Source organism: Spinacia oleracea, chromosome 3 (assembly GCF_020520425.1).
Source record: "Spinacia oleracea cultivar Varoflay chromosome 3, BTI_SOV_V1, whole genome shotgun sequence".
In the NCBI taxonomy this organism is placed as follows: Eukaryota; Viridiplantae; Streptophyta; class Magnoliopsida; order Caryophyllales; family Amaranthaceae; genus Spinacia; species Spinacia oleracea.
This window is the reverse complement of record NC_079489.1, coordinates 122,354,939-122,376,864: the sequence shown is the minus strand read 5'-3', so window position 1 is coordinate 122,376,864 and position 21,926 is coordinate 122,354,939. Positions and strand designations below refer to the sequence as shown.

Below are 21,926 nucleotides of genomic sequence, written 5' to 3'. Positions count from 1 at the left end.
TATGTGACCCTAGGCACCTATTTATAGAGTTATGGAAAAGGACTTGGAATCCTATTAGGATACTAATTTATTTAATTAGAATCTTATTAAAACTCTATTAAATAAATTCTATCTTTATTAGGATTAGGATTTAATCATAGAACAAATTCCATTAGCTTTAGGATTTGTATTGAAACACAAGCGTTGCACGAGCACGAGCATCGCACAAACCCGCACAGGCCTTGCGGCCCACACGAGCTGGCGCTGCTCGCAACCCACGAGCATTAGCCCGCGCGCGCGCCTTGGCCTTTGCTGGGCCTGGCCTTGCGCTGGCCCTGGCGTGGTTGGCGTGTGTTTGTTGCGCTTCGGCTTGCTGGGCGATGGCCCGGCTTCGTGCTGGGCCTTCGTCTAGCAGGCCTCGTCCGATGCTAATTCGTACGATACGCTTCCGATTAAATTCTCGATTCCGGAATTCATTTCCGATACGAACAATATTTAATATTTCCGATTCCGGAATTAATTTCCGTTTCGAACAAATATTTAATATTTCCGTTTCCGGAATTATTTTCCGATTTCGATAATATTTCTGATTCTGAAAATATTTCCGTTTCCGGCAATATTTCCGATTCCGACAATATTTCCATTTCCAATAATATTTTCCGATACGTACCATGTTTCCGTTTCCGGCAACATCTACGACTTGGATAATATTTATATTTCCGATACGATCCATATTTCCGTTTCCGGCAATATCATCGTTTCCGGACTATTCATTTACTTGCCTTTGACGCTCTCAGCTCCCACTGAAACCAAGATCCGTCGATTCTGAATATCCATAGATGGAGTATTTAATGCCATTAAATACTTGATCCGTTTACGTACTATTTGTGTGACCCTACGGGTTCAGTCAAGAGTAAGCTGTGGATTAATATCATTAATTCCACTTGAACTGAAGCGGCCTCTAGCTAGGCATTCAGCTCACTTGATCTCACTGAATTATTAACTTGTTAATTAATACTGAACCGCATTTATTAGACTTAACATTATATGCATACTTGGACCAAGTGCATTTCCTAATTCCTTTGTGGCTCGATGCTTGCTCTTGAACATAAGGTAAGAGTTGTCTTCCTTATTACGTCCAGAGGTGTTTCTCGGTTTCAGAGTTCAACTGATCAAATAAACAGATAATCATAGCCTATGATTCATCTGAGCACGACCATGCATTTTACAGTTTCTAGCTCTCCGAGTGGCCTTGTACAACTTTTTAGCATGTCATCCCAATTTATGGGAGGACAATCCCAATCTTATGATCTTGAGATTAGACTTCGTTTGATAGGTGATTACCTGAGCGTTGCCTTTATAGCCTCCTTTTACGGTGCGACGGTTGGTCAACTTCAAAGTAACCAGTTCTCAAACAAGTAATCTCAAATCACTAAGGTATTGAGGATTTAGTGTCTAATAATTTTAATGAAATTTACTTATGACAGATTTTCATCTCTTACAGTAAAGTTTCATAGGTCTGTCCGATACTAGTCTTCCCAAAGTAAGTATCTATGCAAATGATTACGATATTTCCATGTCCACATAGTTCAAGAAACAGAATTACTAGTCATCTTGCATTCTAGTCGTCTAACGTTTTCTATGCGTCCATCTTTATAGAAAACTCCGACCAGGGACCATTTTCAACTTTTGACATTCAAGTTCACTTGATAGACATTTCTTAGTCACAGGACTGGTCCTGACAGTATATCTTGAATATTTCGTCAAATTGAAGGGACTCATCATTTAATAAACCACAAATTAAATGGAAAATGAATTCTATTCATTTATTGTGAATGATTAACCAATAATGTTTTAGAAAGTATTAAACTCTAAAACTTTAAAACATTAATCAAGGACATCAAAGCCATTCTCCAATATGCTTGATTCCCATAGCTGCAGTGTGCGAGTTGTGCTCCGCCTGCGGCAGAGGTTTAGTCAATGGATCTGATATGTTGTCATCAGTTCCAATCTTGCTTATCTCGACTTCTTTTCTTTCAACGAACTCTCGTAGAAGGTGAAATCTACGAAGTACATGCTTGACTCTTTGGTGGTGTCTAGGCTCCTTTTGCCTATGCAATAGCTCCATTATTATCACAATATAGGGCTATTGGTTCTTTAATGGAGGGGACTACACCAAATTCACCTATGAACTTCCTTAGCCATATAGCTTCCTTTGCTGCTTAATGTGCAGCAATGTACTCCGCTTCAGTTGTAGAATCCGTAATGGTGCTTTGCTTAGCACTTTTCTAGCTTACTGCACCTCCGTTGAGGCAGAAGACAAACCCAGACAGTGATCTGAAATCATCTTTGTCGGTTTGGAAACTTGCGTCCGTATAGCCTTTAACAATTAATTCATCTTCTCCACCATAGACCAGGAAGTCATATTTGTGCCTTTTCAGGTACTTCAGAATATTCTTGGCAGCAGTCCAATGTGCCTCTCCTGGGTCTGACTGGTATCTGCCCGTAGCACTGAGTGCGTACGCAACATCCGGGCGTGTACATATCATAGCATACATTATTGAACCAATCAATGATGCATATGGAATCCCATTCATTCGTTTACGCTCATCAAGTGTTTTTGGGCACTGAGTCTTGCATAGAGTTTTTCCATGAGATATGGGTAGGTAGCCTCGCTTGGAGTCTGCCGTCTTGAACCTTTCAAGCACCTTATTGATATAAGTGCTTTGACTAAGTCCAATCATCTTTTTAGATCTATCTCTGTAAATCTTGATGCCCAATATGTACTGTGCTTCTCCTAGATCCTTCATCGAAAAACATTTCCCAAGCCAAATCTTAATAGAGTTCAACATGGGAATGTCATTTCCGATAAGTAATATGTCGTCGACATATAATACTAGAAAAGAAATTTTGCTCCCACTGACCTTCTTGTATACACAAGATTCGTCTGCGTTCTTGATGAAACCAAAGTCACTGACTGCTTCATCAAAACGTATATTCCAGCTCCTGGATGCCTGCTTCAATCCGTAGATTGATTTCTTTATCTTGCATACCTTTTTAGCATTCTTTGGATCCTCAAAACCCTCAGGCTGTGTCAGAAACACAGTTTCTGTTAAAACGCCGTTTAAGAAAGCGGTTTTGACATCCATCTGCCATATTTCGTAATCGTAATATGCAGCGATTGCTAACATTATCCGAATAGACTTTAGCATTGCAACTGGTGAAAGGTTTGATCGTAATCCACACCGTGGACTTGCCTGTAACCTTTTGGAACCAATCTAGCTTTGAAAACTTCAAGTTTTCCATCCTTGTCCTTTTTCAGTTTGAAAACCCATTTACTTCCTATGGCTTGGTAGCCATCTGGCAAATCGACCAAATCCCAAACTTGGTTTTCAGACATGGAGTCTAGTTCAGATTGCATGGCTTCTTGCCATTGCTTGGAGTTAGGGCTCGTCATAGCTTGCTTGTAAGTCGCAGGTTCATCACTTTCAAGTAATAGAACGTCATAGCTCTCGTTCGTCAAAATACCTAAGTACCTTTCCGGTTGAGATCTATATCTCTGCGATCTACGCGGGGTTATATCTCTAGATTGTCCATGATTCTCACCAGAAACTTCTAAGGATCTCTGAGTTTCATCCTGAATGTCATCTTGAGCATTCTCTAGAGTTTGTTGTTCGACTCGAATTTCTTCGAGGTCTACTTTTCTCCCACTTGTCATTTTGGAAATGTGATCTCTTTCCAAAAAGATACCATCTCGAGCAACAAACACCTTGTTCTCAGATGTATTGTAGAAGTAATACCCCTTTGTTTCCTTTGGATAGCCCACAAGGATACATTTGTCTGATTTCGGATGAAGTTTGTCTGAAATTAATCGTTTGACGTATACTTCACATCCCCAAATCTTAAGAAAAGACACTTTTGGAGGCTTTCCAAACCATAACTCATATGGAGTCTTTTCAACTGCTTTAGACGAAGCTCTATTTATAGTGAGTGCGGCTGTATTTAGTGCATGTCCCCAAAATGCTATTGGAAGTTCGGCCTGACCCATCATTGATATAACCATGTCTAGCAAGGTTCTGTTCCTCCGTTCCGACACACCGTTCCATTGTGGTGTTCCAGGAGGAGTTAATTCTGATAGAATTCCACATTCTTTTAGATGGTCATCAAATTCATAGCTCAGATATTCACCGCCTCTATCAGACCGCAGTGCCTTAATCTTCTTGCCTAATTGATTCTCTACTTCACTCTGAAATTCCTTGAATTTGTCAAAGGATTCAGACTTATGCTTCATTAGGTAGACATAACCATATCTACTGAAGTCATCAGTGAAAGTGATAAAGTAGCTGAAACCACCCCTAGCATTTGTACTCATTGGTCCACATACATCTAAATGGATTAAACCCAATAGTTCAGTTGCTCTTTCTCCAACTTTAGAGAAAGGTTGCTTTGTCATTTTGCCAAGTAAACATGATTCACACTTACCATAATCCTCTAAGTCAAATGGTTCTAGAATTCCTTCCTTTTGAAGTCTTTCCATGCGTTTCAAGTTAATATGGCCTAATCGAAAATGCCACAGATAGGTGAGATCTGAATCATCCTTTTTGGCCTTTGTGGTATATATGTTATAAACTTGTTTGTCGTGATCTAATAAATAAAGTCTATTGACTAATCTAGCAGATCCATAAAACATCTCTTTAAAATAAAACGAACAACTATTGTCTTTTATTAAAAAGGAAAATCCCTTAGCATCTAAGCAAGAAACAGAAATGATGTTTTTAGTAAGACTTGAAACATGGAAACACTCTTCCAGTTCCAAAACTAGCCCAGAGGGCAACGACAAATAATAAGTTCCTACAGCTAATGCAGCAATCCGTGCTCCATTTCCCACTCGTAGGTCGACTTCACCTTTGCTTAACTTTCTACTTCTTCTTAGTCCCTGTGAATTGGAACATAAGTGTGAGCCACAACCTGTATCCAATACCCAAGAAGTTGAATTAGCAAGTATACAGTCTATAACGAAAATACCTGAAGATTGAACGACGGTTTCGTTCTTCTGATCTTCCTTTAGCTTTCGACATTCTCTTTTGTAATGGCCTATTCCATCACAATAAAGACAGCTTGATGTGGACTTGTCCTGCTTTGATTTAGCATTGCCCTTGGAATTTCCACCTTTCTTGAACGGTCTCCCTTTAGCCTTGAGTAAATCTTTGGCTTCACAGTCCAGTATTATCTCAGCCTTTCTGACAAGGTGAACAAATTCTGCAACTGTTTCTTCTCTTGGTTCACTTAGGTATAGTTGCTTGAAGCGACCAAACCGACTCTGCAGTGAATTGAGCAAGATAGAGACTGCCATCCTTTCGCTTATTGGTGTTCCTAGCAGACTTAGGCGATCAAAATATGAAAGCATAAGATCCACATGGAACCTTAGTGAGACTCCTACCCTTTGTTTGGTGCGAAGGAGCTGAACATGTGTTTCTTGGACCTCCATCCTATAACACCTGTTGGGAGAACTAATTAACCTTTAGACCAGACATTGATTCAATCAACTCATGGACGTTCAGGTCCCTGTCCTCCGTGCTTCCACGACAGATATCCCTCAGATTCTTGATGAGCGTAAAAGGTTCGTAAGCTACAAACCATCAGGGATATTGTTCAGCATGAGACTCATAACCTTTTTGAGATCCGCATCCCAGGCGGCAAATCTTTCAGGGGTCATGTCTCTGGCATAGTAGCTTGGCATGGGATGTAACAGTACATACTCAAGTCCATTGAGTCTGACTATTTCAACTAGCTTAGCTTCCCATTCAAGAAAATTTGTTAGGTTCAGCTTGACCATAAGCTCAGAACCCATGATGATGTTTTGATTGTTGTTTGCCATAGTTAAAACTACAATTGAAAAAGAATAAACAAATAAATAATCATTCACAGTTTCTCTTAATAAACTTAAATTCTAGCATACATGCATAATTTAATGTTCATTAAGCATTTTATTCAAGTTATGTGTTCCGGCAGGTGTGAATAAAATGATTCCAAGATCCTAAAACCCATTGAAGAATTAAGCACATTATGTATTTAGACTCAATTCTAAAATCTTTTAGGTAAGCAAAAGCCTTTTGCTAATAGTCTAGAAACTACTCTTGGTTGATAGGTACGTCTAAGAACTTATTAGGTAAACCTATCGATTTTGCCACGACATAAAAGGACTCCTTACTTATATCGTTGAGTTTCACCAAAACTAACATGTACCCACAATTATTTGTGTACCTTACCCCTTTAGTATCGATAAGTAACACCTCGCTATGGCGGAAACCTATTACTAAGATCGATGTAAAGGATATCCAAGTAAGTGTTATTTTGGCATGGCACCTTTTAACTCAATTTTTAAGTTTTGAACTTAAGGCTCTTACTATGTTGGTTAGATTTTAAGTGAACTAAAATCCTTAATCATGCAACATAATCAAGCCACAATCTCATGCATATTTAAGACATATTTAAAAGCAATAAATAACTTAAAACATGCATAAGATAATTGTGATCTAGTATGGCCCGACTTCATCTTGAAGCTTCAACTTCAAAGCCCGTCTTGAAAATGGATTGGAAACTCCGTCTTGAATTTCACCGTGGGAGGCGTCATTTTCTTCAAATAGGATAAGCTATAATTAAACTAATTACAACTATTTGATGGTACGCAGACCATTTTTGAATTGAAAAACAAATTTGGTGCTTTAGACCAATTACATTCAAATTAATGGTAGGCAGACCATATTTTCTATCCTATTTGGGCCATACTAGTCACTTCATAACCTGCAAAACAATACATATACAATATATACCATTCACCCATTCATTATCATGAATGGCCCACATAGCTGGTTAGTAAAAACACGTTGTTTGCATCACATAAATATTTGCAGCAATTAATTAAGGGCACCAATAATCTACCAATTATTCAGTCCTTATTAATTCTAATCAAGTTGTTTAACCTTAAAGGATTTGTAGACCTAATCAAGAGTTTATGACTAAAAATACTCCCACTTAAACCAATAACTTTATATGCTTTACTCCCTCCGTATTTATTTAAGAGATACACTTGCCTTTTCCGACCGTATTTATTTAAGAGATACACTTGCTATTTTTGGCAACTTTTCAACCCCACCATCACTTCTATGCCCCACCACTTTATTAAACAAATAATTTCCCAATTACACCCCACCCTTACCCCACCCCCACCCCACCCCCCTCCCTCCCATATAAAAGACCCATTTTCAAATTCAATTCCATTTTCTCTCTCATCTCTCTTTTCTGGAAAACTCTCTCACTGTATCTCGTTATTCAGCTCTTCCCATGTTTACTCTTTTTTCGCTCCTGGTTTTCACTACATCTCTTCAAGAACGACCAAGTAACCTCTTTTTAACTCTTTTTCTGTTGTGAATTCTTCTATTCTCTCTGATCTTCTCCATTCCTCTCATGTCTTAAAATTGGGGTTAGTGTTTAGGGTCGTGATTTTGGGGAAAATTTGGGGATTTTCGGGTTTTATGGCTATCTTGAATTTGGGGATTTTGTGTGGAGTATTAGGGTTCATGTCTTAATGATGTTAATTTCCTGATTTCGGCAATCTAGGGTTTTTCTATTTCCGTCAATGTATGGGTATGGGTTTTCGACTTTCCGTCAATGTATGGGTATGGGTTTTCGTCAATTAGGGTATGGGTTTTCAACAATTTAGGGTTTTAAAATTGGGGATTTTGTCAATTTAGGGGTTAATTTAGGGTTTTAAAATTGGGGTTTTTTTCAATTCGTTGACTTAGGGTTTGGGTTTTCGTCAATTAGGCTATGGGTTTTCGTCAATTAGGGTATGGGTTTTCTTCAATTAGGGTATGTGTTTGGGTTTTCGTCAATTAGGGTTTGGGTTTTCGTCAGTTTGGGGATTTTTCCAATTTAGGGTTTCAAATTTGGGGATTTTTCGAATTTAGGGTGTGGGAAGTTCGACAATTTAGGGTTTTAAAATTGGGGATTTTTTCAATTTAGGGGTTAATTTAGGGTTTTAAAATTGGGGATTTTTTCAAAATTGGGGATTTTTACAATTCGGTGACTTAGGTTTTGGGCTATTCGATTACTATAGTTTTCACTTTGGGGATTTACCTGAGTTCTTCATGGATCCATATTATCATCGAACTCCTTCAGAAACTGACGAGGAGTATGTGGCTAGGCTGAGGCTGCATTTGCCTGCCATGGAGCCAATCCCTGATTGTCATGTTTTTATGATGAATTGGAAGAAAAAGCTTGAGGATGATCATAGAGATTGGAAGGAATTTATGATGGAAAAAGTCTCTAAACAGAAGAAAAAAAAAAAAAAAAAAAAAGGAGGCCCAAACCTGAATTGGAAGACCCTTAATGATTCTGAAGATGATGAGGACGATGATGAGGATTGTGTGCCTAAAACGCTTGCCAATAAAGCTTCTGAAGAGGTTGCACCTGAGTCCTCCATGCTTGAGCCGAGCACCAGAAAGGCTCTTGAATTCATCTCTGATTCTGATGAAACCCAGGCACCAGATAAGTATGATTCCGATGAAACACAGGAATTCTAAGTTCGAGCACCAATGGTTACCTCTTACTATATGCTTGGTGATTTTTTATTGGGTTTTGATGATTAACATCCTTAATATTGTTAATGTTAATGTAATTGTTTGGAAATTGTTGAACGAGTAATCCGTTTGTGTAATTGTTTGGTAATTGTTGAATGGGTTATCTGCGTAATTGTTGAACGGGTTAGCTGTTTGTGTTCTTGTTGGACTGGCTATCTGTTTATGTTGAACTGGTTGGACTGGTTATCTGTTTATGTTGAACTGGTTGTCCCTGACCCTAAGTTGAATAAGTCCTCAATGATGAAAATGGAGTTAAATAGAGATTGTATGCTTGACGGCCTAACATATCGATCCTTGCCATTTGATTTCTAACATTGCTGATGTGGTATTTGCGTAAATTAAATTGGTTTGAAAGAAAAGTCAACATGATGAAAATGAATTTGATACTGAGAGATGAGTCCTCTATGATGTATGAGCCGTCTTTGATGTTAGTTGACTTAATCTTTTATTCAATTTACTCTACCTTATGCAACCAGCTTGTAGAAATTCTAATTGACGAGTTGTATTGATGTGATGTGATTGTTAGCATCGTGTTTATCAAAGATGATTAATCACTCCCTGAGAGGCAATTGACATATTAATTCATGTACTTTCTGATTACATCATTAATCCTTCTAACACATCCATCAAAAAGTTATACAAGTGTTAGGCTATTTCTACTGAATTACAACACTAATACTTACAAAATGAGCATCTGTAACATGCTGATATGTTCTTGTTTTGTTACTTCAAAAGTCTAGCTCCAAAAGGTGTTATGTGCTTCAAAAGTTTATCGTTGATCACCAACTTTGCACTTCCATTGCTTGCAAACCATCAAATGTTTCTTGAACTAACTCGGGGGATGGGAATAATACTGTGGGTAGTATGCCTTGTCGTGCTAAACTTTCCTTGGCAATATGTGCAAGCTGATAATCATTGCTACCCTTAGCCTTCATGATTTGAATCAGGACTAATTGAAGGCTCAAAAATATCCTATTCCCCTTAATTGGACAAAACAAATTAAATGCATTTTTTACACTTCCTAGCAACTGTTGATACGTTGTAGGGGATGTCTGGTCTTTTAAAGATTGAATTGCTCTAAAAAACCACAAGTCTAATGCATTAAGATCAGGGCTGTTTGGTGGCTGAAAAACTAACCTGATATCTTTGTTAGTTCCTTTGATTGCTTCTAACCAATCTGCATCATCTGTTTGAATGTGTGGTGTCGCGTTATCTTGTTGAATGATAATGGGTCCTTCATGATCAGTTGGCCACTTCTCTTGAATGGCTGGTATGAGTTGTCTGATTAACATCCTTCTATATGCATCCTTGGTCACTGAATTCATTGCTTTCAACTCCGGGGTTCCTGCCGGTCTGTTCTTGCTTCTTCTCTTTGCTGGTACCCACTTAACAAATGGGAAAATTCCCAATTTTCCATCAAAAGTGCAAACCCCAGCAGCATTAAATCGTGGCCTTGCAACTGCAGCAAGGAACATGACCTTTGAAATGAATCTTTTGCTTTTGCAGTGTCTATATGGTCTCTTTTCACCCGCAAGTAAGTAGTATTTCTGCTTTCCTTTTGTCATGTAAAACCACTTTTCATCTATATGAATAGTGTTGTACATGTCTTCAAAGCATGGGTTGTCATCAATTGTATTAGCGTCAATTGCTTGCAAGCACCATTCCAACCTCGTTACTTTGTTGTGATCTGTGAGTGATGGCTTGATTGAATTGTTGTGTGCTTTGATAATTTTTTCCCTTATCAGCCGTTGAACAGTGAAAATAGAGCATTGCAAGGCAAATGCTACGGCTCTGATGTTTTGCTTTTTGTGGCATGGGGTTCTTTTAAGCCTATCAAGATCAGGGATAAACTTTTGCCTTCCACACTTATCTCTGTTGGACTTCACATTCAAGCTCTTCCCCTGTTGCTTACTCGCCTTGGCCACTTTCCAGACCCTTTGAATGGTGTTTCTGGTGCAGCAATACTTGATGGCTAACTCTTTGACGGCTCCCGTACGCGTATTACCATTTGGCTTCTGTTGGGTAAGTAAATGCTCTGAAATTTTTCTTTGCTCTTCTTCACTCATATTTTGTTTCGTAAAAGGACACATTATGCATGCCCAACTTAAAGCAACCAAAACAGAAGATTGAAGAGGCAACTTATGCTTCTCTTTTCTGTTTTGATCGAGGCTAAGTTGTTGGTGAGCTAATCCGTCCAAAACCTCTGTGATGAAATTGTTCTGAGAGGTTTATTTTACACTAATCCTACCCGTCCCCCCATCCCGTTTATATGTTGGTCTTCCTTTTCTCTCTCCTGTTTTTGTGTTTGTTATTTTTTTCCAGGTTGAAGTAAATTGAAGGAGGGGCCGCATTCAATTGAAGGCTTTTATATCAGCATTTTCAGTTTTAAAATTTTCAGAATTTTAGGAAGTTTTAAATTTTAGTCAAAATTTTGGAGGGAAACCAAAATAATTGGTGAATTTATACACTTGCTGTAATTATAGAGGGAAACCAAATATATTGGTGAATTTTATGGAGGGAAACCAGCTGTGTTTTTAGATCAGATCAGAAATAACAGCTGTACTAATTTTGGACTGTTGTGTTGTTTTGGAGGGAAACAGAAATAGAATTGCGCCAGATTCTATTTTACATTTTGGCAGGAAACCCCCCCCCCCCCCCCCCCCACCCCTCCTAAAAGGACATGGGACCACTTGCTTTATCTATTAAAAAATCTACCACAACCCCACTTGTTTTATTCTTCTTAATACCCGTGCCGGCTCAAGTGTATCTCTTAAATAAATACGGAGGGAGTACTAATTTTAAACATAAAAATGTATTTCTAGTCTAACCGGAAACATACAAATTTAATTAAAATTTAAAGCTCATATAAAATTATAATTGAATCCATTGATTTAATTTAATTTTCAGTTGAATTAAATGAATTTAAATTAATTCAAGGTTTAATTTTAGTAAAATAATTAGTATAAATAAAATTTATAATAATTATAATATTCAAAATTAAATCCGAGAAAACAATTTAAATAATTAATTTTTAGATTCAATTAAAATTATTTCCGAACTGAAAATTTAAAATTAAAACGAAACGCATCAATACTTTGCAAGCCGAGGCACTATGCCCCGTGCCTATTGATCGTCGCACATACCCCGCACAGCTGTACGCACCCACGCCCAAGCCACGCACACACGCAGCCCTTGCGGGCTACGTGGCGCGCAGCATTGCTGCGTCGTGGCTGCTGCTCCTTGGCGCGCATGGTGCGTTGTGGCGCAGCGTGCTGCTGCCCACACGCATCATGCTATGTCGTATGCCCATGCCCTCGCCCATCGCCCTGCAGGCACGCCTGGGCGCAGGGCCTTGCGTGCCGCATAGCTCGTTGCTCGCTGCATTCGTATCGCACGGGCGACGAGCTCCCTTGCTCGTCGTCGCGTGCCCGCACTATACAACACCCCTTAAGGGTAACACGTAGCTTCCATTTCTTTGTGCGTGCAATATTTATGGGCGTTTTCATAAAAAATTAAAATTTTTAATTTAAAATTAATGACAAATTAATAAATCATATTAATTTCATAATTTTAGGGCGAAAAATCGAAAATTTATTAATCAATTAATTTCCGATTAACATGGATTCAAATATAGGTCATAAAAATTTAAAATTTAACACAAATTAACAATTTTTATGGTGGATTTTAATCATGGATACCTAATTAAATTATTAATTAATTATGAAAAACAAATCAATTCTAAATTATTCGAATTTCAACAAATTAATCATAATTACAAATTAGGTTGTATAATTAACAAGTCTAGGCATTCAAAGTTGTTAAACATATATTGTAGGTCAATAAAAAATTCAAGATTTATCAACAAGAATCGCAAATATTCAATTTAACATCTTAAATTTACAAACTTTTGCGTTCGAAAAACTAAAACCTCCGAAAAGTCATAATTAGGCTTCGAATTTGGGAATTCTGGGTTCGGCCAAAAAATCTTATTTTTGTCAAAATTTTAGAATGCCTTTTACATGCGGAATTGACACAAAAATCACTCGATTTGGATGAGTAACGAAGAAACTGCCGAAAAACTGCATACATATAATTAAATAAACGCAATTTGCAATTAATTACGTAAATTAATCACCCCTTTAATTATTTGCAAATTTGTAAAATTTAACCATGTTCATGCAATTTAGATTATGAAAATAATAAGAGGCTCGTGATACCACTGTTAGGTTATGATACATATGAATAAACATAAATCATGCGGAAAAACCATAAAGCCAGGAAACATATTATTTACACATAATCATTTAGCATAATTCAGATGCATACACTTTGTAGCGTGCCCTCCCTAGCTGCGCCCGAACTGAACAAGAACAAGTCTTTAGGACTCCAAGTGTCGTCCCTCCGTAGATAGTCCACAGCACGTCCGGATCCGCCTTAAGATTGACCAACTAGAATTGCCCTTAAGGTACTATATATTTTCGGCTAATAGGGCAAGAATGTGGCTGATTTTTCTACTTAAAAATCTTACCTTTTTATTGTTTGAATACTTGAAATCCTCAATGTAAATATGTGACCCTAGGCACCTATTTATAGAGTTATGGAAAAGGACTTGGAATCCTATTAGGATACTAATTTATTTAATTAGAATCTTATTAAAACTCTATTAAATAAATTCTATCTTTATTAGGATTAGGATTTAATCATAGAACAAATTCCATTAGCTTTAGGATTTGTATTGAAACACAAGCGTTGCACGAGCACGAGCATCGCACAAACCCGCGCAGGCCTTGCGGCCCACACGAGCTGGCGCTGCTCGCAACCCACGAGCATCAGCCCGCGCGCGCGCCTTGGCCTTTGCTGGGCCTGGTCTTGCGCTGGCCCTGGCGTGGCTGGCGTATGTTTGTTGCGCTTCGGCTTGCTAGGCGATGGCCCGGCTTCGTGCTGGGCCTTCGTCTGGCAGGCCTCGTCCGATGTTAATTCGTACGATACGCTTCTGATTAAATTCTCGATTCCGGAATTCATTTCCGATACGAACAATATTTAATATTTCCGATTCCGGAATTAATTTCCGTTTCGAACAAATATTTAATATTTCCGTTTTCGGAATTATTTTCCGATTTCGATAATATTTCCGATTCTGACAATATTTCCGTTTCCGGTAATATTTCCGATTCCGGCAATATTTCCATTTCCAATAATATTTTCCGATACGTACCATGTTTCCGTTTCCGGCAACATCTACGACTTGGATAATATTTATATTTCCGATACGATCCATATTTCCGTTTCCGGCAATATCATCGTTTCCGGAGTACTCACTTGCTTGCCTTTTACGATCTTAGCTCCCACTGAAACCAAGATCCGTCGATTCCGAATATCCATAGATGGAGTATTTAATGCCATTAAATACTTGATCTGTTTACGTACTATTTGTGTGACCCTACGGGTTCAGTCAAGAGTAAGCTGTGGATTAATATCATTAATTCCACTTGAACTGAAGCGGCCTCTAGCTAGGCATTCAGCTCACTTGATCTCACTGAATTATTAACTTATTAATTAATATTGAACCGCATTTATTAGACTTAACATTATATGCATACTTCGACCAAGGGCATTATTTCCTTCAGTTTGATTTGTAGGAGATGAACTGGCTGCTCGTTCGATGCCGGCTATGAGGGAAGCTAGGGCTGATGGATTTCTTTTCAACCTTTCTCCTCTTCGGCGAACCCACAGGATCTTTGGACTCCTAGTTAGAACATACCAGACGATTTTAGAACTTGGACTTCCCGACACATAATATGATGATATGCATGCAATGGATGAGACCTAGACTTTGACTCTAAGTGCCACTCCGAAGATTCGGGATTTTGGATTTTGTACTTGTATTCGGGATTTGCAACCCGTTGGAAATGTTTGAGAGGAGTGTTCATTCTTTTGTGAAAGTTGGCTCTTGTACTAGAACTAGGAACGTCGAAAAAGAATATTTCGACCAATTGGAAATTGGACTTATTCGAAGGGAATTTCAACCCGCTTAAGAATTTGGAAATTGGACTCGTACTAGGAATTTGAATTTTGTATTATTTCAAGGGAGTTTCAACCCGTCAATATTTTAGGGGAGTTTCAACCCATTGGATTTGGAATATTTGAAGGGAATTTCCACCCGCTCGAGAATTGGAATTTGCATTATTTTAGGGGAGTTTCAACCCGTCGGAAGATTGGACTTGTATTATTTTAGGGGAGTTTCAACCCGTTGAATGGAATTTGAACTTGTATTATTTCTGGGGAGTTTCAACCCGTCGGTAGAATTTGAACTTGTATTATTTCAGGGGATTTTCAACCCGTTGGAATGTTTTGAATTTTGTACGTATTGGGGAGCGATGGAAAGCAAGATTTCTTGGAATTTGAATTTGGCTTGAAATTTGAACTTTGAGATGGAAAGGACGCACTTTTGTATGGGGCTTTGTATTTGAAAAATCCGGCATTATGCCACCGTGGATTTGAAACATTGAATTTAGGAACTTGAAAGTCCGGCATTATGCCGCCGTGGACTCGGAATCTTGAAGTATAGGACCTTGAGGTTTGAAATATGGAATAGAAAATTCGGCATTACGATGGTATGAATTTGGAACTTAAAATTTTGAGTATAGGACTTGAAATTTGAAAGATCGATATGGCATTTGAGTTTTGCAAGTTTGAGTTGAAAAGTTGGCATTACGCCGGCCATGAGCTTTGGCATTTGAACTTTGAGGTTTTGAGACTTGGAAGCGGCAACTTGAGTTTGAGGCTTGAAGAATTGAATGTTTGAAATAGGAAATCCGGCATGACGCCGTTGGATTTGGACTTGAAACTTGAAACTTGAAATTTGAACTAGAAAATCCGGCATTATGGCGCCGTTGGATTTGAGGTTTGAGTTTGGAAATGGAAATTTTGACTAGAAGATCCGGCGTTATGGTGTCGTTGGATTGAGTATTGACTTGAAACTTGAGACTCGAAATTTGAACTAGAAAGTCTGGCATTATGGCGCCGTTGGATTTGGATTTGAAAAATTGAGGTTCTAGAAAATTCGGATTTGAACTTGAAACTCGAAATTTGGACTAGAAAATCCGTCATTATGACGCCGTTGGATTTGACTTTTGAGGTTTGGACTTGAAAATTTGGATTGAATTTGAAACTTGAAATTTGGACTAGAAAATCCGGCATTATGACGCCGTTGGATTTGAACTTTGACTTGAAAACTTGAGGTTTTGGATTTGAAATTTGAAACTTGAAATTTGGATTAGAAAATCTGGCATTATGACGCCGTTTGATTGAATTTTGAATTTTGAATTTGGACTCGAAAATCCGGCATTATGACGCCGTTGGATTGAATTTTGAATTTGGAGCTTGGAATTTGGACTCGAAAATCCAGCATTATGACGCCGTTGGATTGAATTTTGAATTTGGCATTTGGAATTTGGACTTGAAAATCCGGCATTATGACGCCGTTGGATTGAATTTCAAATTTGGCATTTGTGCGTGACGCGTGTTTAAGGGGTTTGGAATAAAATGGAGTTACACTCCTAAAGACCCTAAAATCGGCGATTTAGATGCATGAGGTTTGAATGATGCTCCTAGGGGTTTGGTTTCCTAGTTGGAGGCTAATTGGTTTTGGCAAGCTAGAACTCGAGGTTAGCCATTCACGCGTGCAAAGACGCCTACACAATGCATAAGTTGCACGTTGTCACACTAATCATGAATATGAATGCGACATGCAAAGTTCTCAACCTAAGGTCGGTCTAAGTTTTGTATGATGCAAGTGGTCGGCTTTGGGTTGTCAAAAGGTTCTTGGCTAAGAGACGGATCCGGCGACAAGCATTCACATCCGCCTAAGGGAAGTGTGTGTCGGCAGACGGCCTCCATATTTGACATCGGGAATTTCAAGTAAATGCCAAGTTTCGGTAGGCGCGGAAATGGTCACACACTTTGGTCGGGAACCGTATGGAGAGTCACCATTTCGTTGCCCCCGGGGCTAGCCCGAATGTAGAACACATCCGTTTGGGCAAGGGTAGAAATTCATTTTGCACAATATGGTTTTCGAAAAATGCATGAAATGCCTAGAAATTGAAATTGAAATCGTACTTGAATTTGTATTTGTACAGCTCGTTTTCGGCACTTGTTCACGCGGCTTGGGAGCGTCCTTCCATATTCGAAAACAAACTAACTCCCAACACGAAAAGTTGAGAAAAAGTGGGCGACGAGCCATTGTGAGCCACTGTCCTGGATGCAGCAGTGGCGTTGGGCGCAGGGGCTGCGCCTGGCGCCAATGCTGGCATCCAGTACTTCGGCAGATCAGTGGCTTGCTGCTCGAAATCTGCCCGCATTTTCGAATTGAAATTAGTAGAGTCCCCAGTGGAGTCGCCAGAATTGTAGGGGGTTTTTTTGTGTCAAAACTTGTTTCCCGTTCTACAAGAGGGGCGGTTCTTTAGAAAACCGTAGAATTTTTGTACCTCGAAGGAGTCGCCACCAAACATTTTTTAAAGTCTCGTTTGGAAAGACCGCAAGTGACTCTATGTTGGATAAGGCCTTGAATCCTTGAAACGGATGGGTGAGATCCGGGCACGGGAACAAAATTTTTATTCGGCGAGCTTTAAAAATATTCAAGTACGTTGACACAACATTGTTTCCGAAAATAAACCCTAGATTTAGACAATGTGGGTTTGCATCAGGAGCAAATTGAATCACTAATTGTATGGTGGTCACTTTGGTTTAAAGATTGATTTAAGGAACCTAAGGCCGGTTTGTCCAAAAATACATTTGTTAAGCGTGATGTAACCTTTGTATTTTGTTTTATTTAGCATGTTGGTGATGAAAGCGATAAAGCAAATAAAGCAACATCACAATACTAAATAAAGTGCAGAATTAGTAAATACAAGACCCCCTAGAAAAGGACTAGGGAGTAGGTCCACATTGCCTAGAAATGGACTAGGCAAGTAAAGATGCGGAATTAAAAGTGCGGTATTGAAATTGCGGTATTAAAAGTGCGATATTGAAAGTGCGATATTGAAAGTACGATATTGAAATTGCGGTATTGAAAGGTGCGACATTGAAATTGCAATATTGAAAGGTGCATAATTGAAATTTGTGCGCATGAGATTGGGCACATGAGAATCGAACGCCAAGCGGCTCCTTAAAAATAAGAGCGCCCGACACGAATTCAAAGCCAAAAATCTCAACTTGGGAGAGGTTGCGTAACCCAAATGTCCTAGATTTTGTATGTTAAACTTGAACTTGAAAGCTTGAATATTGAAGTTTTGAACTTGAAATGATTGAAACTTGAACTTGAAATGATCCTAGTTTAGGGAAATAACTATGAATAACCCTAAACATGGTAAGACCTTGAAAATTGAAAACTTGAACTTGTATATTGAAAATGGAGTTTTGAATCTCAAAAGACTAAACCTTTAAATGTTAAAAGGTGTTATCTTTGATTACCCCATGTTTGATGGTGATTCTAGTCCAAGAGGTGATTGTAAACAACTTGGACATCCTTGAATTTTTGAAAATTGTATTTTGTATTTTGGAAAGTTTGTATTTTTGGAAAACATGTGTGATTGTTGCAAGTGGTGTTTTTTAATGATTAAAAACACCAACTTGCTAATCATTTAGAAATCAAAGCAACATAGTAGATTAGAATGGGATTCGGATTTACCTAGTTAGATTTAGGCAAGAGCTCCCAATTGCTTTTTTTGAATTTAGGAATTTTGTATGTGTTTTTGAGTTTTTGAGTTGTATTTTGAGGCGTAATGTCGAAATTACGACGTTGTATTGTTGTTCTCTTCTCCATTATGCTGGAAATGAGGGATATTTATAGAAGGAATTGGTGCAAGGCACCAGCGCTGGGCGCTGGTGACGTGGCTTGAATGCCGCCAAAGCAAGGACGGGGAATCCGTCCTTGTTTCGTCTTGTAGTGTTGTACCTGTTGTACGAATAGTACTAGGTTTGGCGTTTTGTATTTGCTTGGAGGTTAAGGCATCGTTTAGCGTCTAAAAACAAGCCTTTCTCGGGTTTTTGAATTCCGGTTTTACGGGACGGGGCCCGGCGTGCTCGGTTTTGTGGGTCGAACGCCCGAATTTGACTTTCCCAATATGATTTAGAGTGGAAAAGGCCTAGTAAAACCAATGGGTTGGTCTACTAGATGAGATTGTACTTGGATTTTGAAATTGATTTTGGAAGTTGTATTTTGTACCGAGTTCCGGGAAGGGAACGGTCTCGGGGATTGGATTTTGGATCTTGAATTTGGAAATATTATTAGCAATTGGGATTTCCGCCCGGAGTTACTCCAATCACCTAACAAGGATAATGGTATCATCATCATCCCAAAGGGGAGACACAAATTAGGTGTCTACACATACATTTATTAGTAAAATAATAGTCTCAATAGAATGGTTAAAACCCTAGTATGAAATTAATAAACTTTCATGCATAAAACCATTAAAAATCGATGTTTTAAGTCTTTATAATATTCGAAAAAATATAATTGATTATCATAATTAAAATAGTCATCTAATTATGCTAATCAACTAGTCATTAGTCTTAGAATAAAACCCTAACCCTAATTCACTATTAAAATCATTTAAAACATCAAAAATCAACACTTTATTTGTTAATTCAAATCTGAAAATTACAATACTCCAATTCAAAACATCATTCAATAATCCAAACATACAAATCCTCAAAATTCGGTGTTCATAACCGATCCCAACAGTTTAATCAATCATAGATCAATATTTTATAATAAAATTTCATAATTTAAAATACGGAATTGAAATAAAATAGATTAGGAAGAAGAGAATTATACCAACTCGGCCTATAGCATGGTACAATCACGAATTGGATCTGATTGGGCGCAAAAGGGGCACAAATATACGGAGTATAGTGCATGGCACACACACACACAATTACTTGTGTGTGTGGGTGTGCGACGCGAGCAAGCAGCAAAGGCAGCAGGGTTGTGCGGGCAGCAACACTCGGCCGAGGGAGCGAGTGTGTGTGGGCATCGAGGGCGCGGGATGCGGGCACAAGGAAGAAGGGATGTGCGGTGTGTCGAGGGAGAGAGGGAGTGCACAAGTGTGCGTGCTGTGCGAGGGAGTAGAAGCGAGCAAGGCTCGTTGGCGCTGGGCGCTGGTCGACGAAGGGAGAGGAGTGTGCGTGTGTGCGAGGGCGCAGCAGGTAGGGTAAGGCACGAGTGTGCACCGACGAAGGCGAGGCACGAAGGAGAAGCGAGCGAGCAAGGGGCGTGCTCGGCTGGCTGTGTGCCACGCAAAGGAGGGGCGAGCAAGGAGAGAGAGGGAGCCGGGTATGAGAGAGAGAGAGAGAGAGAGAGAGAGAGAGAGAGAGAGAGAGAGAGAGAGAGAGAGAGAGAGAGAGAGAGAAAATAATGAGATTTAATGAGGGATCAATTGAATTAAGTGGAGTATTTATAGGCTTCCCCCAATCCCTAATGGGATAGGCTTAGGAAATTAGATATTGGACTTGCTTTGATGGTTGAGTTTGAATTAAGAATTGAAATTAGAGTTTCTAGTTGGGCTAAACTATTAAAACGAGTTGGGCTTAGAATTAATTCAAACCATTTAAAAATCGAAACCCAATAAATTTCCCGACTTCAATAATAAATTCATTTCGTAGTTAATTAAAATAATAAATATTCTAATTAATAAAAATACGTTTAAATAATATTTGAACGCGATTTAAATTCTAAAATTCATAAAAATGCTTTATAAATATAATAAATTATATTTATAATTACTTAAAAGTACGAGGTATTACAATTTTTCATTCTTGGCCATCAATAGACTTTCTTTAGATCCTTATACAACTTGTCACCACCTGGGTGAACATAATATGGTGTATTGTGACCTTATCTCATAAGCTTTTCTTTCAATTCTTCGCACTTTTGAGGCACACACCACCTTCCCTTGTACCTCAAACTTCCATCATCGTGGATCTCAAAATCCATTTCCTTTCCTTGCGAAATTTGTTCCTTGATTCGCTCTATGTTTACATCTCCAGCTTGATTTTCCTTAATCTCATCAAATACCGATGGCTGAGTAGTCAACGCATTGATAATTCCCTCCAGACATTCACCACTCGCGATCTCTACATTCAACCGTTGCATATCTTTGCACAACTCGTTAGCAACTACTAACGCATTCACACTATGGCTTGATTTCCTACTCAAGGCATCTGCAAGCTACATTAGCTTTTCCTTCGTGATACTGGATGTCTAGATGATAATCCTTAATCAATTCCAACCATCTTCTTTGACGCATATTGAAATCCTTCTGTGTGAAAATGTACTTCAAACTCTTATGATATGTGAATATGATCATAATCCTTAATCAATTCCAACCATCTTATTTAACGCATATACAAATCCTTCCGTCTAAAAATGTACTTAAGCTCTTATGATCTATGAATATCTTACACCTCACACCATATAGGTAATGTCTCCAAATTTTCAAAGCATAGACTATGGCTGCTAGCTCTAAATCATGGGTGGGGTAATTAGCTTCATACGACCTCAACTGCCTTGATGCATACGTAATAACCTTTTTCATTATGCATCAATACACACCCTAAACCATTTTTGACGCATCATTATACACGTCATAGGCATCACTTCCATCTGGTAGAGTTAGTACTGGCGCGATTTTATATCGTATCTTTAGAGCTTGGAATGCCTCTTCACGCTGCTCATTCCACTCAAACCTAGCTTCCTTTTTCATCAAAGTAGTCATTGGCTTGGCTATTGTAGAGAAATCTTGCACAAAGCGCCTATAATATCCAGCTAAACCAAGAAAACTTCGAATATCGGTGACACTCTTAGGTGTAGGCCATTCACTAATAGATTTAATATTTGTAGGGTCCACTACAACTCCTTCTTTTGACACAAAATGTCCTAAAAATGCAACTTTCTCCAACAAAAATTCACACTTCTAGAACTTGGCATACAATTGGTTGTCTCTAAGTGTACTCAACACAGACCTTAAGTGTTCATCATGATCTTCTTCGTTCCTCGAATACACTAAGATGTCATCTATGAAAACTGATGTGGCCTAAAAGGACGCCACCTGGCTGAACCATGAAAGCCCAGAAAGAAGGCCCAAAGGCCCATCAGCAGGTACACGCAGGGCCAAGACCCATCAGTAGGTCATGAGACCCACTTGCTCAGGAGGAGCGCATTCCGCTATTTGTCTAAAAACGCCCAAACGCTTAACTGGCCCACCAGGTCTAAATCAAGTCCCCCAAAACTTAGCAGGACACGTG

At 38.8% G+C, this 21,926-nt stretch overlaps 1 protein-coding gene across 1 annotated transcript; it reads right to left on the bottom strand.

The window, feature by feature from the left end:
- Positions 1-9,400: 9,400 nt before the first annotated feature.
- Positions 9,401-20,775, bottom strand: LOC130470037 (uncharacterized). Its single transcript, XM_056839595.1, has 2 exons — positions 20,582-20,775; positions 9,401-10,724 (listed from the first exon to the last, which is right to left on the bottom strand). The coding sequence occupies exons 1-2, from the start codon at positions 20,773-20,775 to the stop codon at positions 9,401-9,403; spliced, it is 1,518 nt and encodes a 505-aa protein (XP_056695573.1).
- Between the last annotated feature and the right edge of the window lie 1,151 nt (positions 20,776-21,926).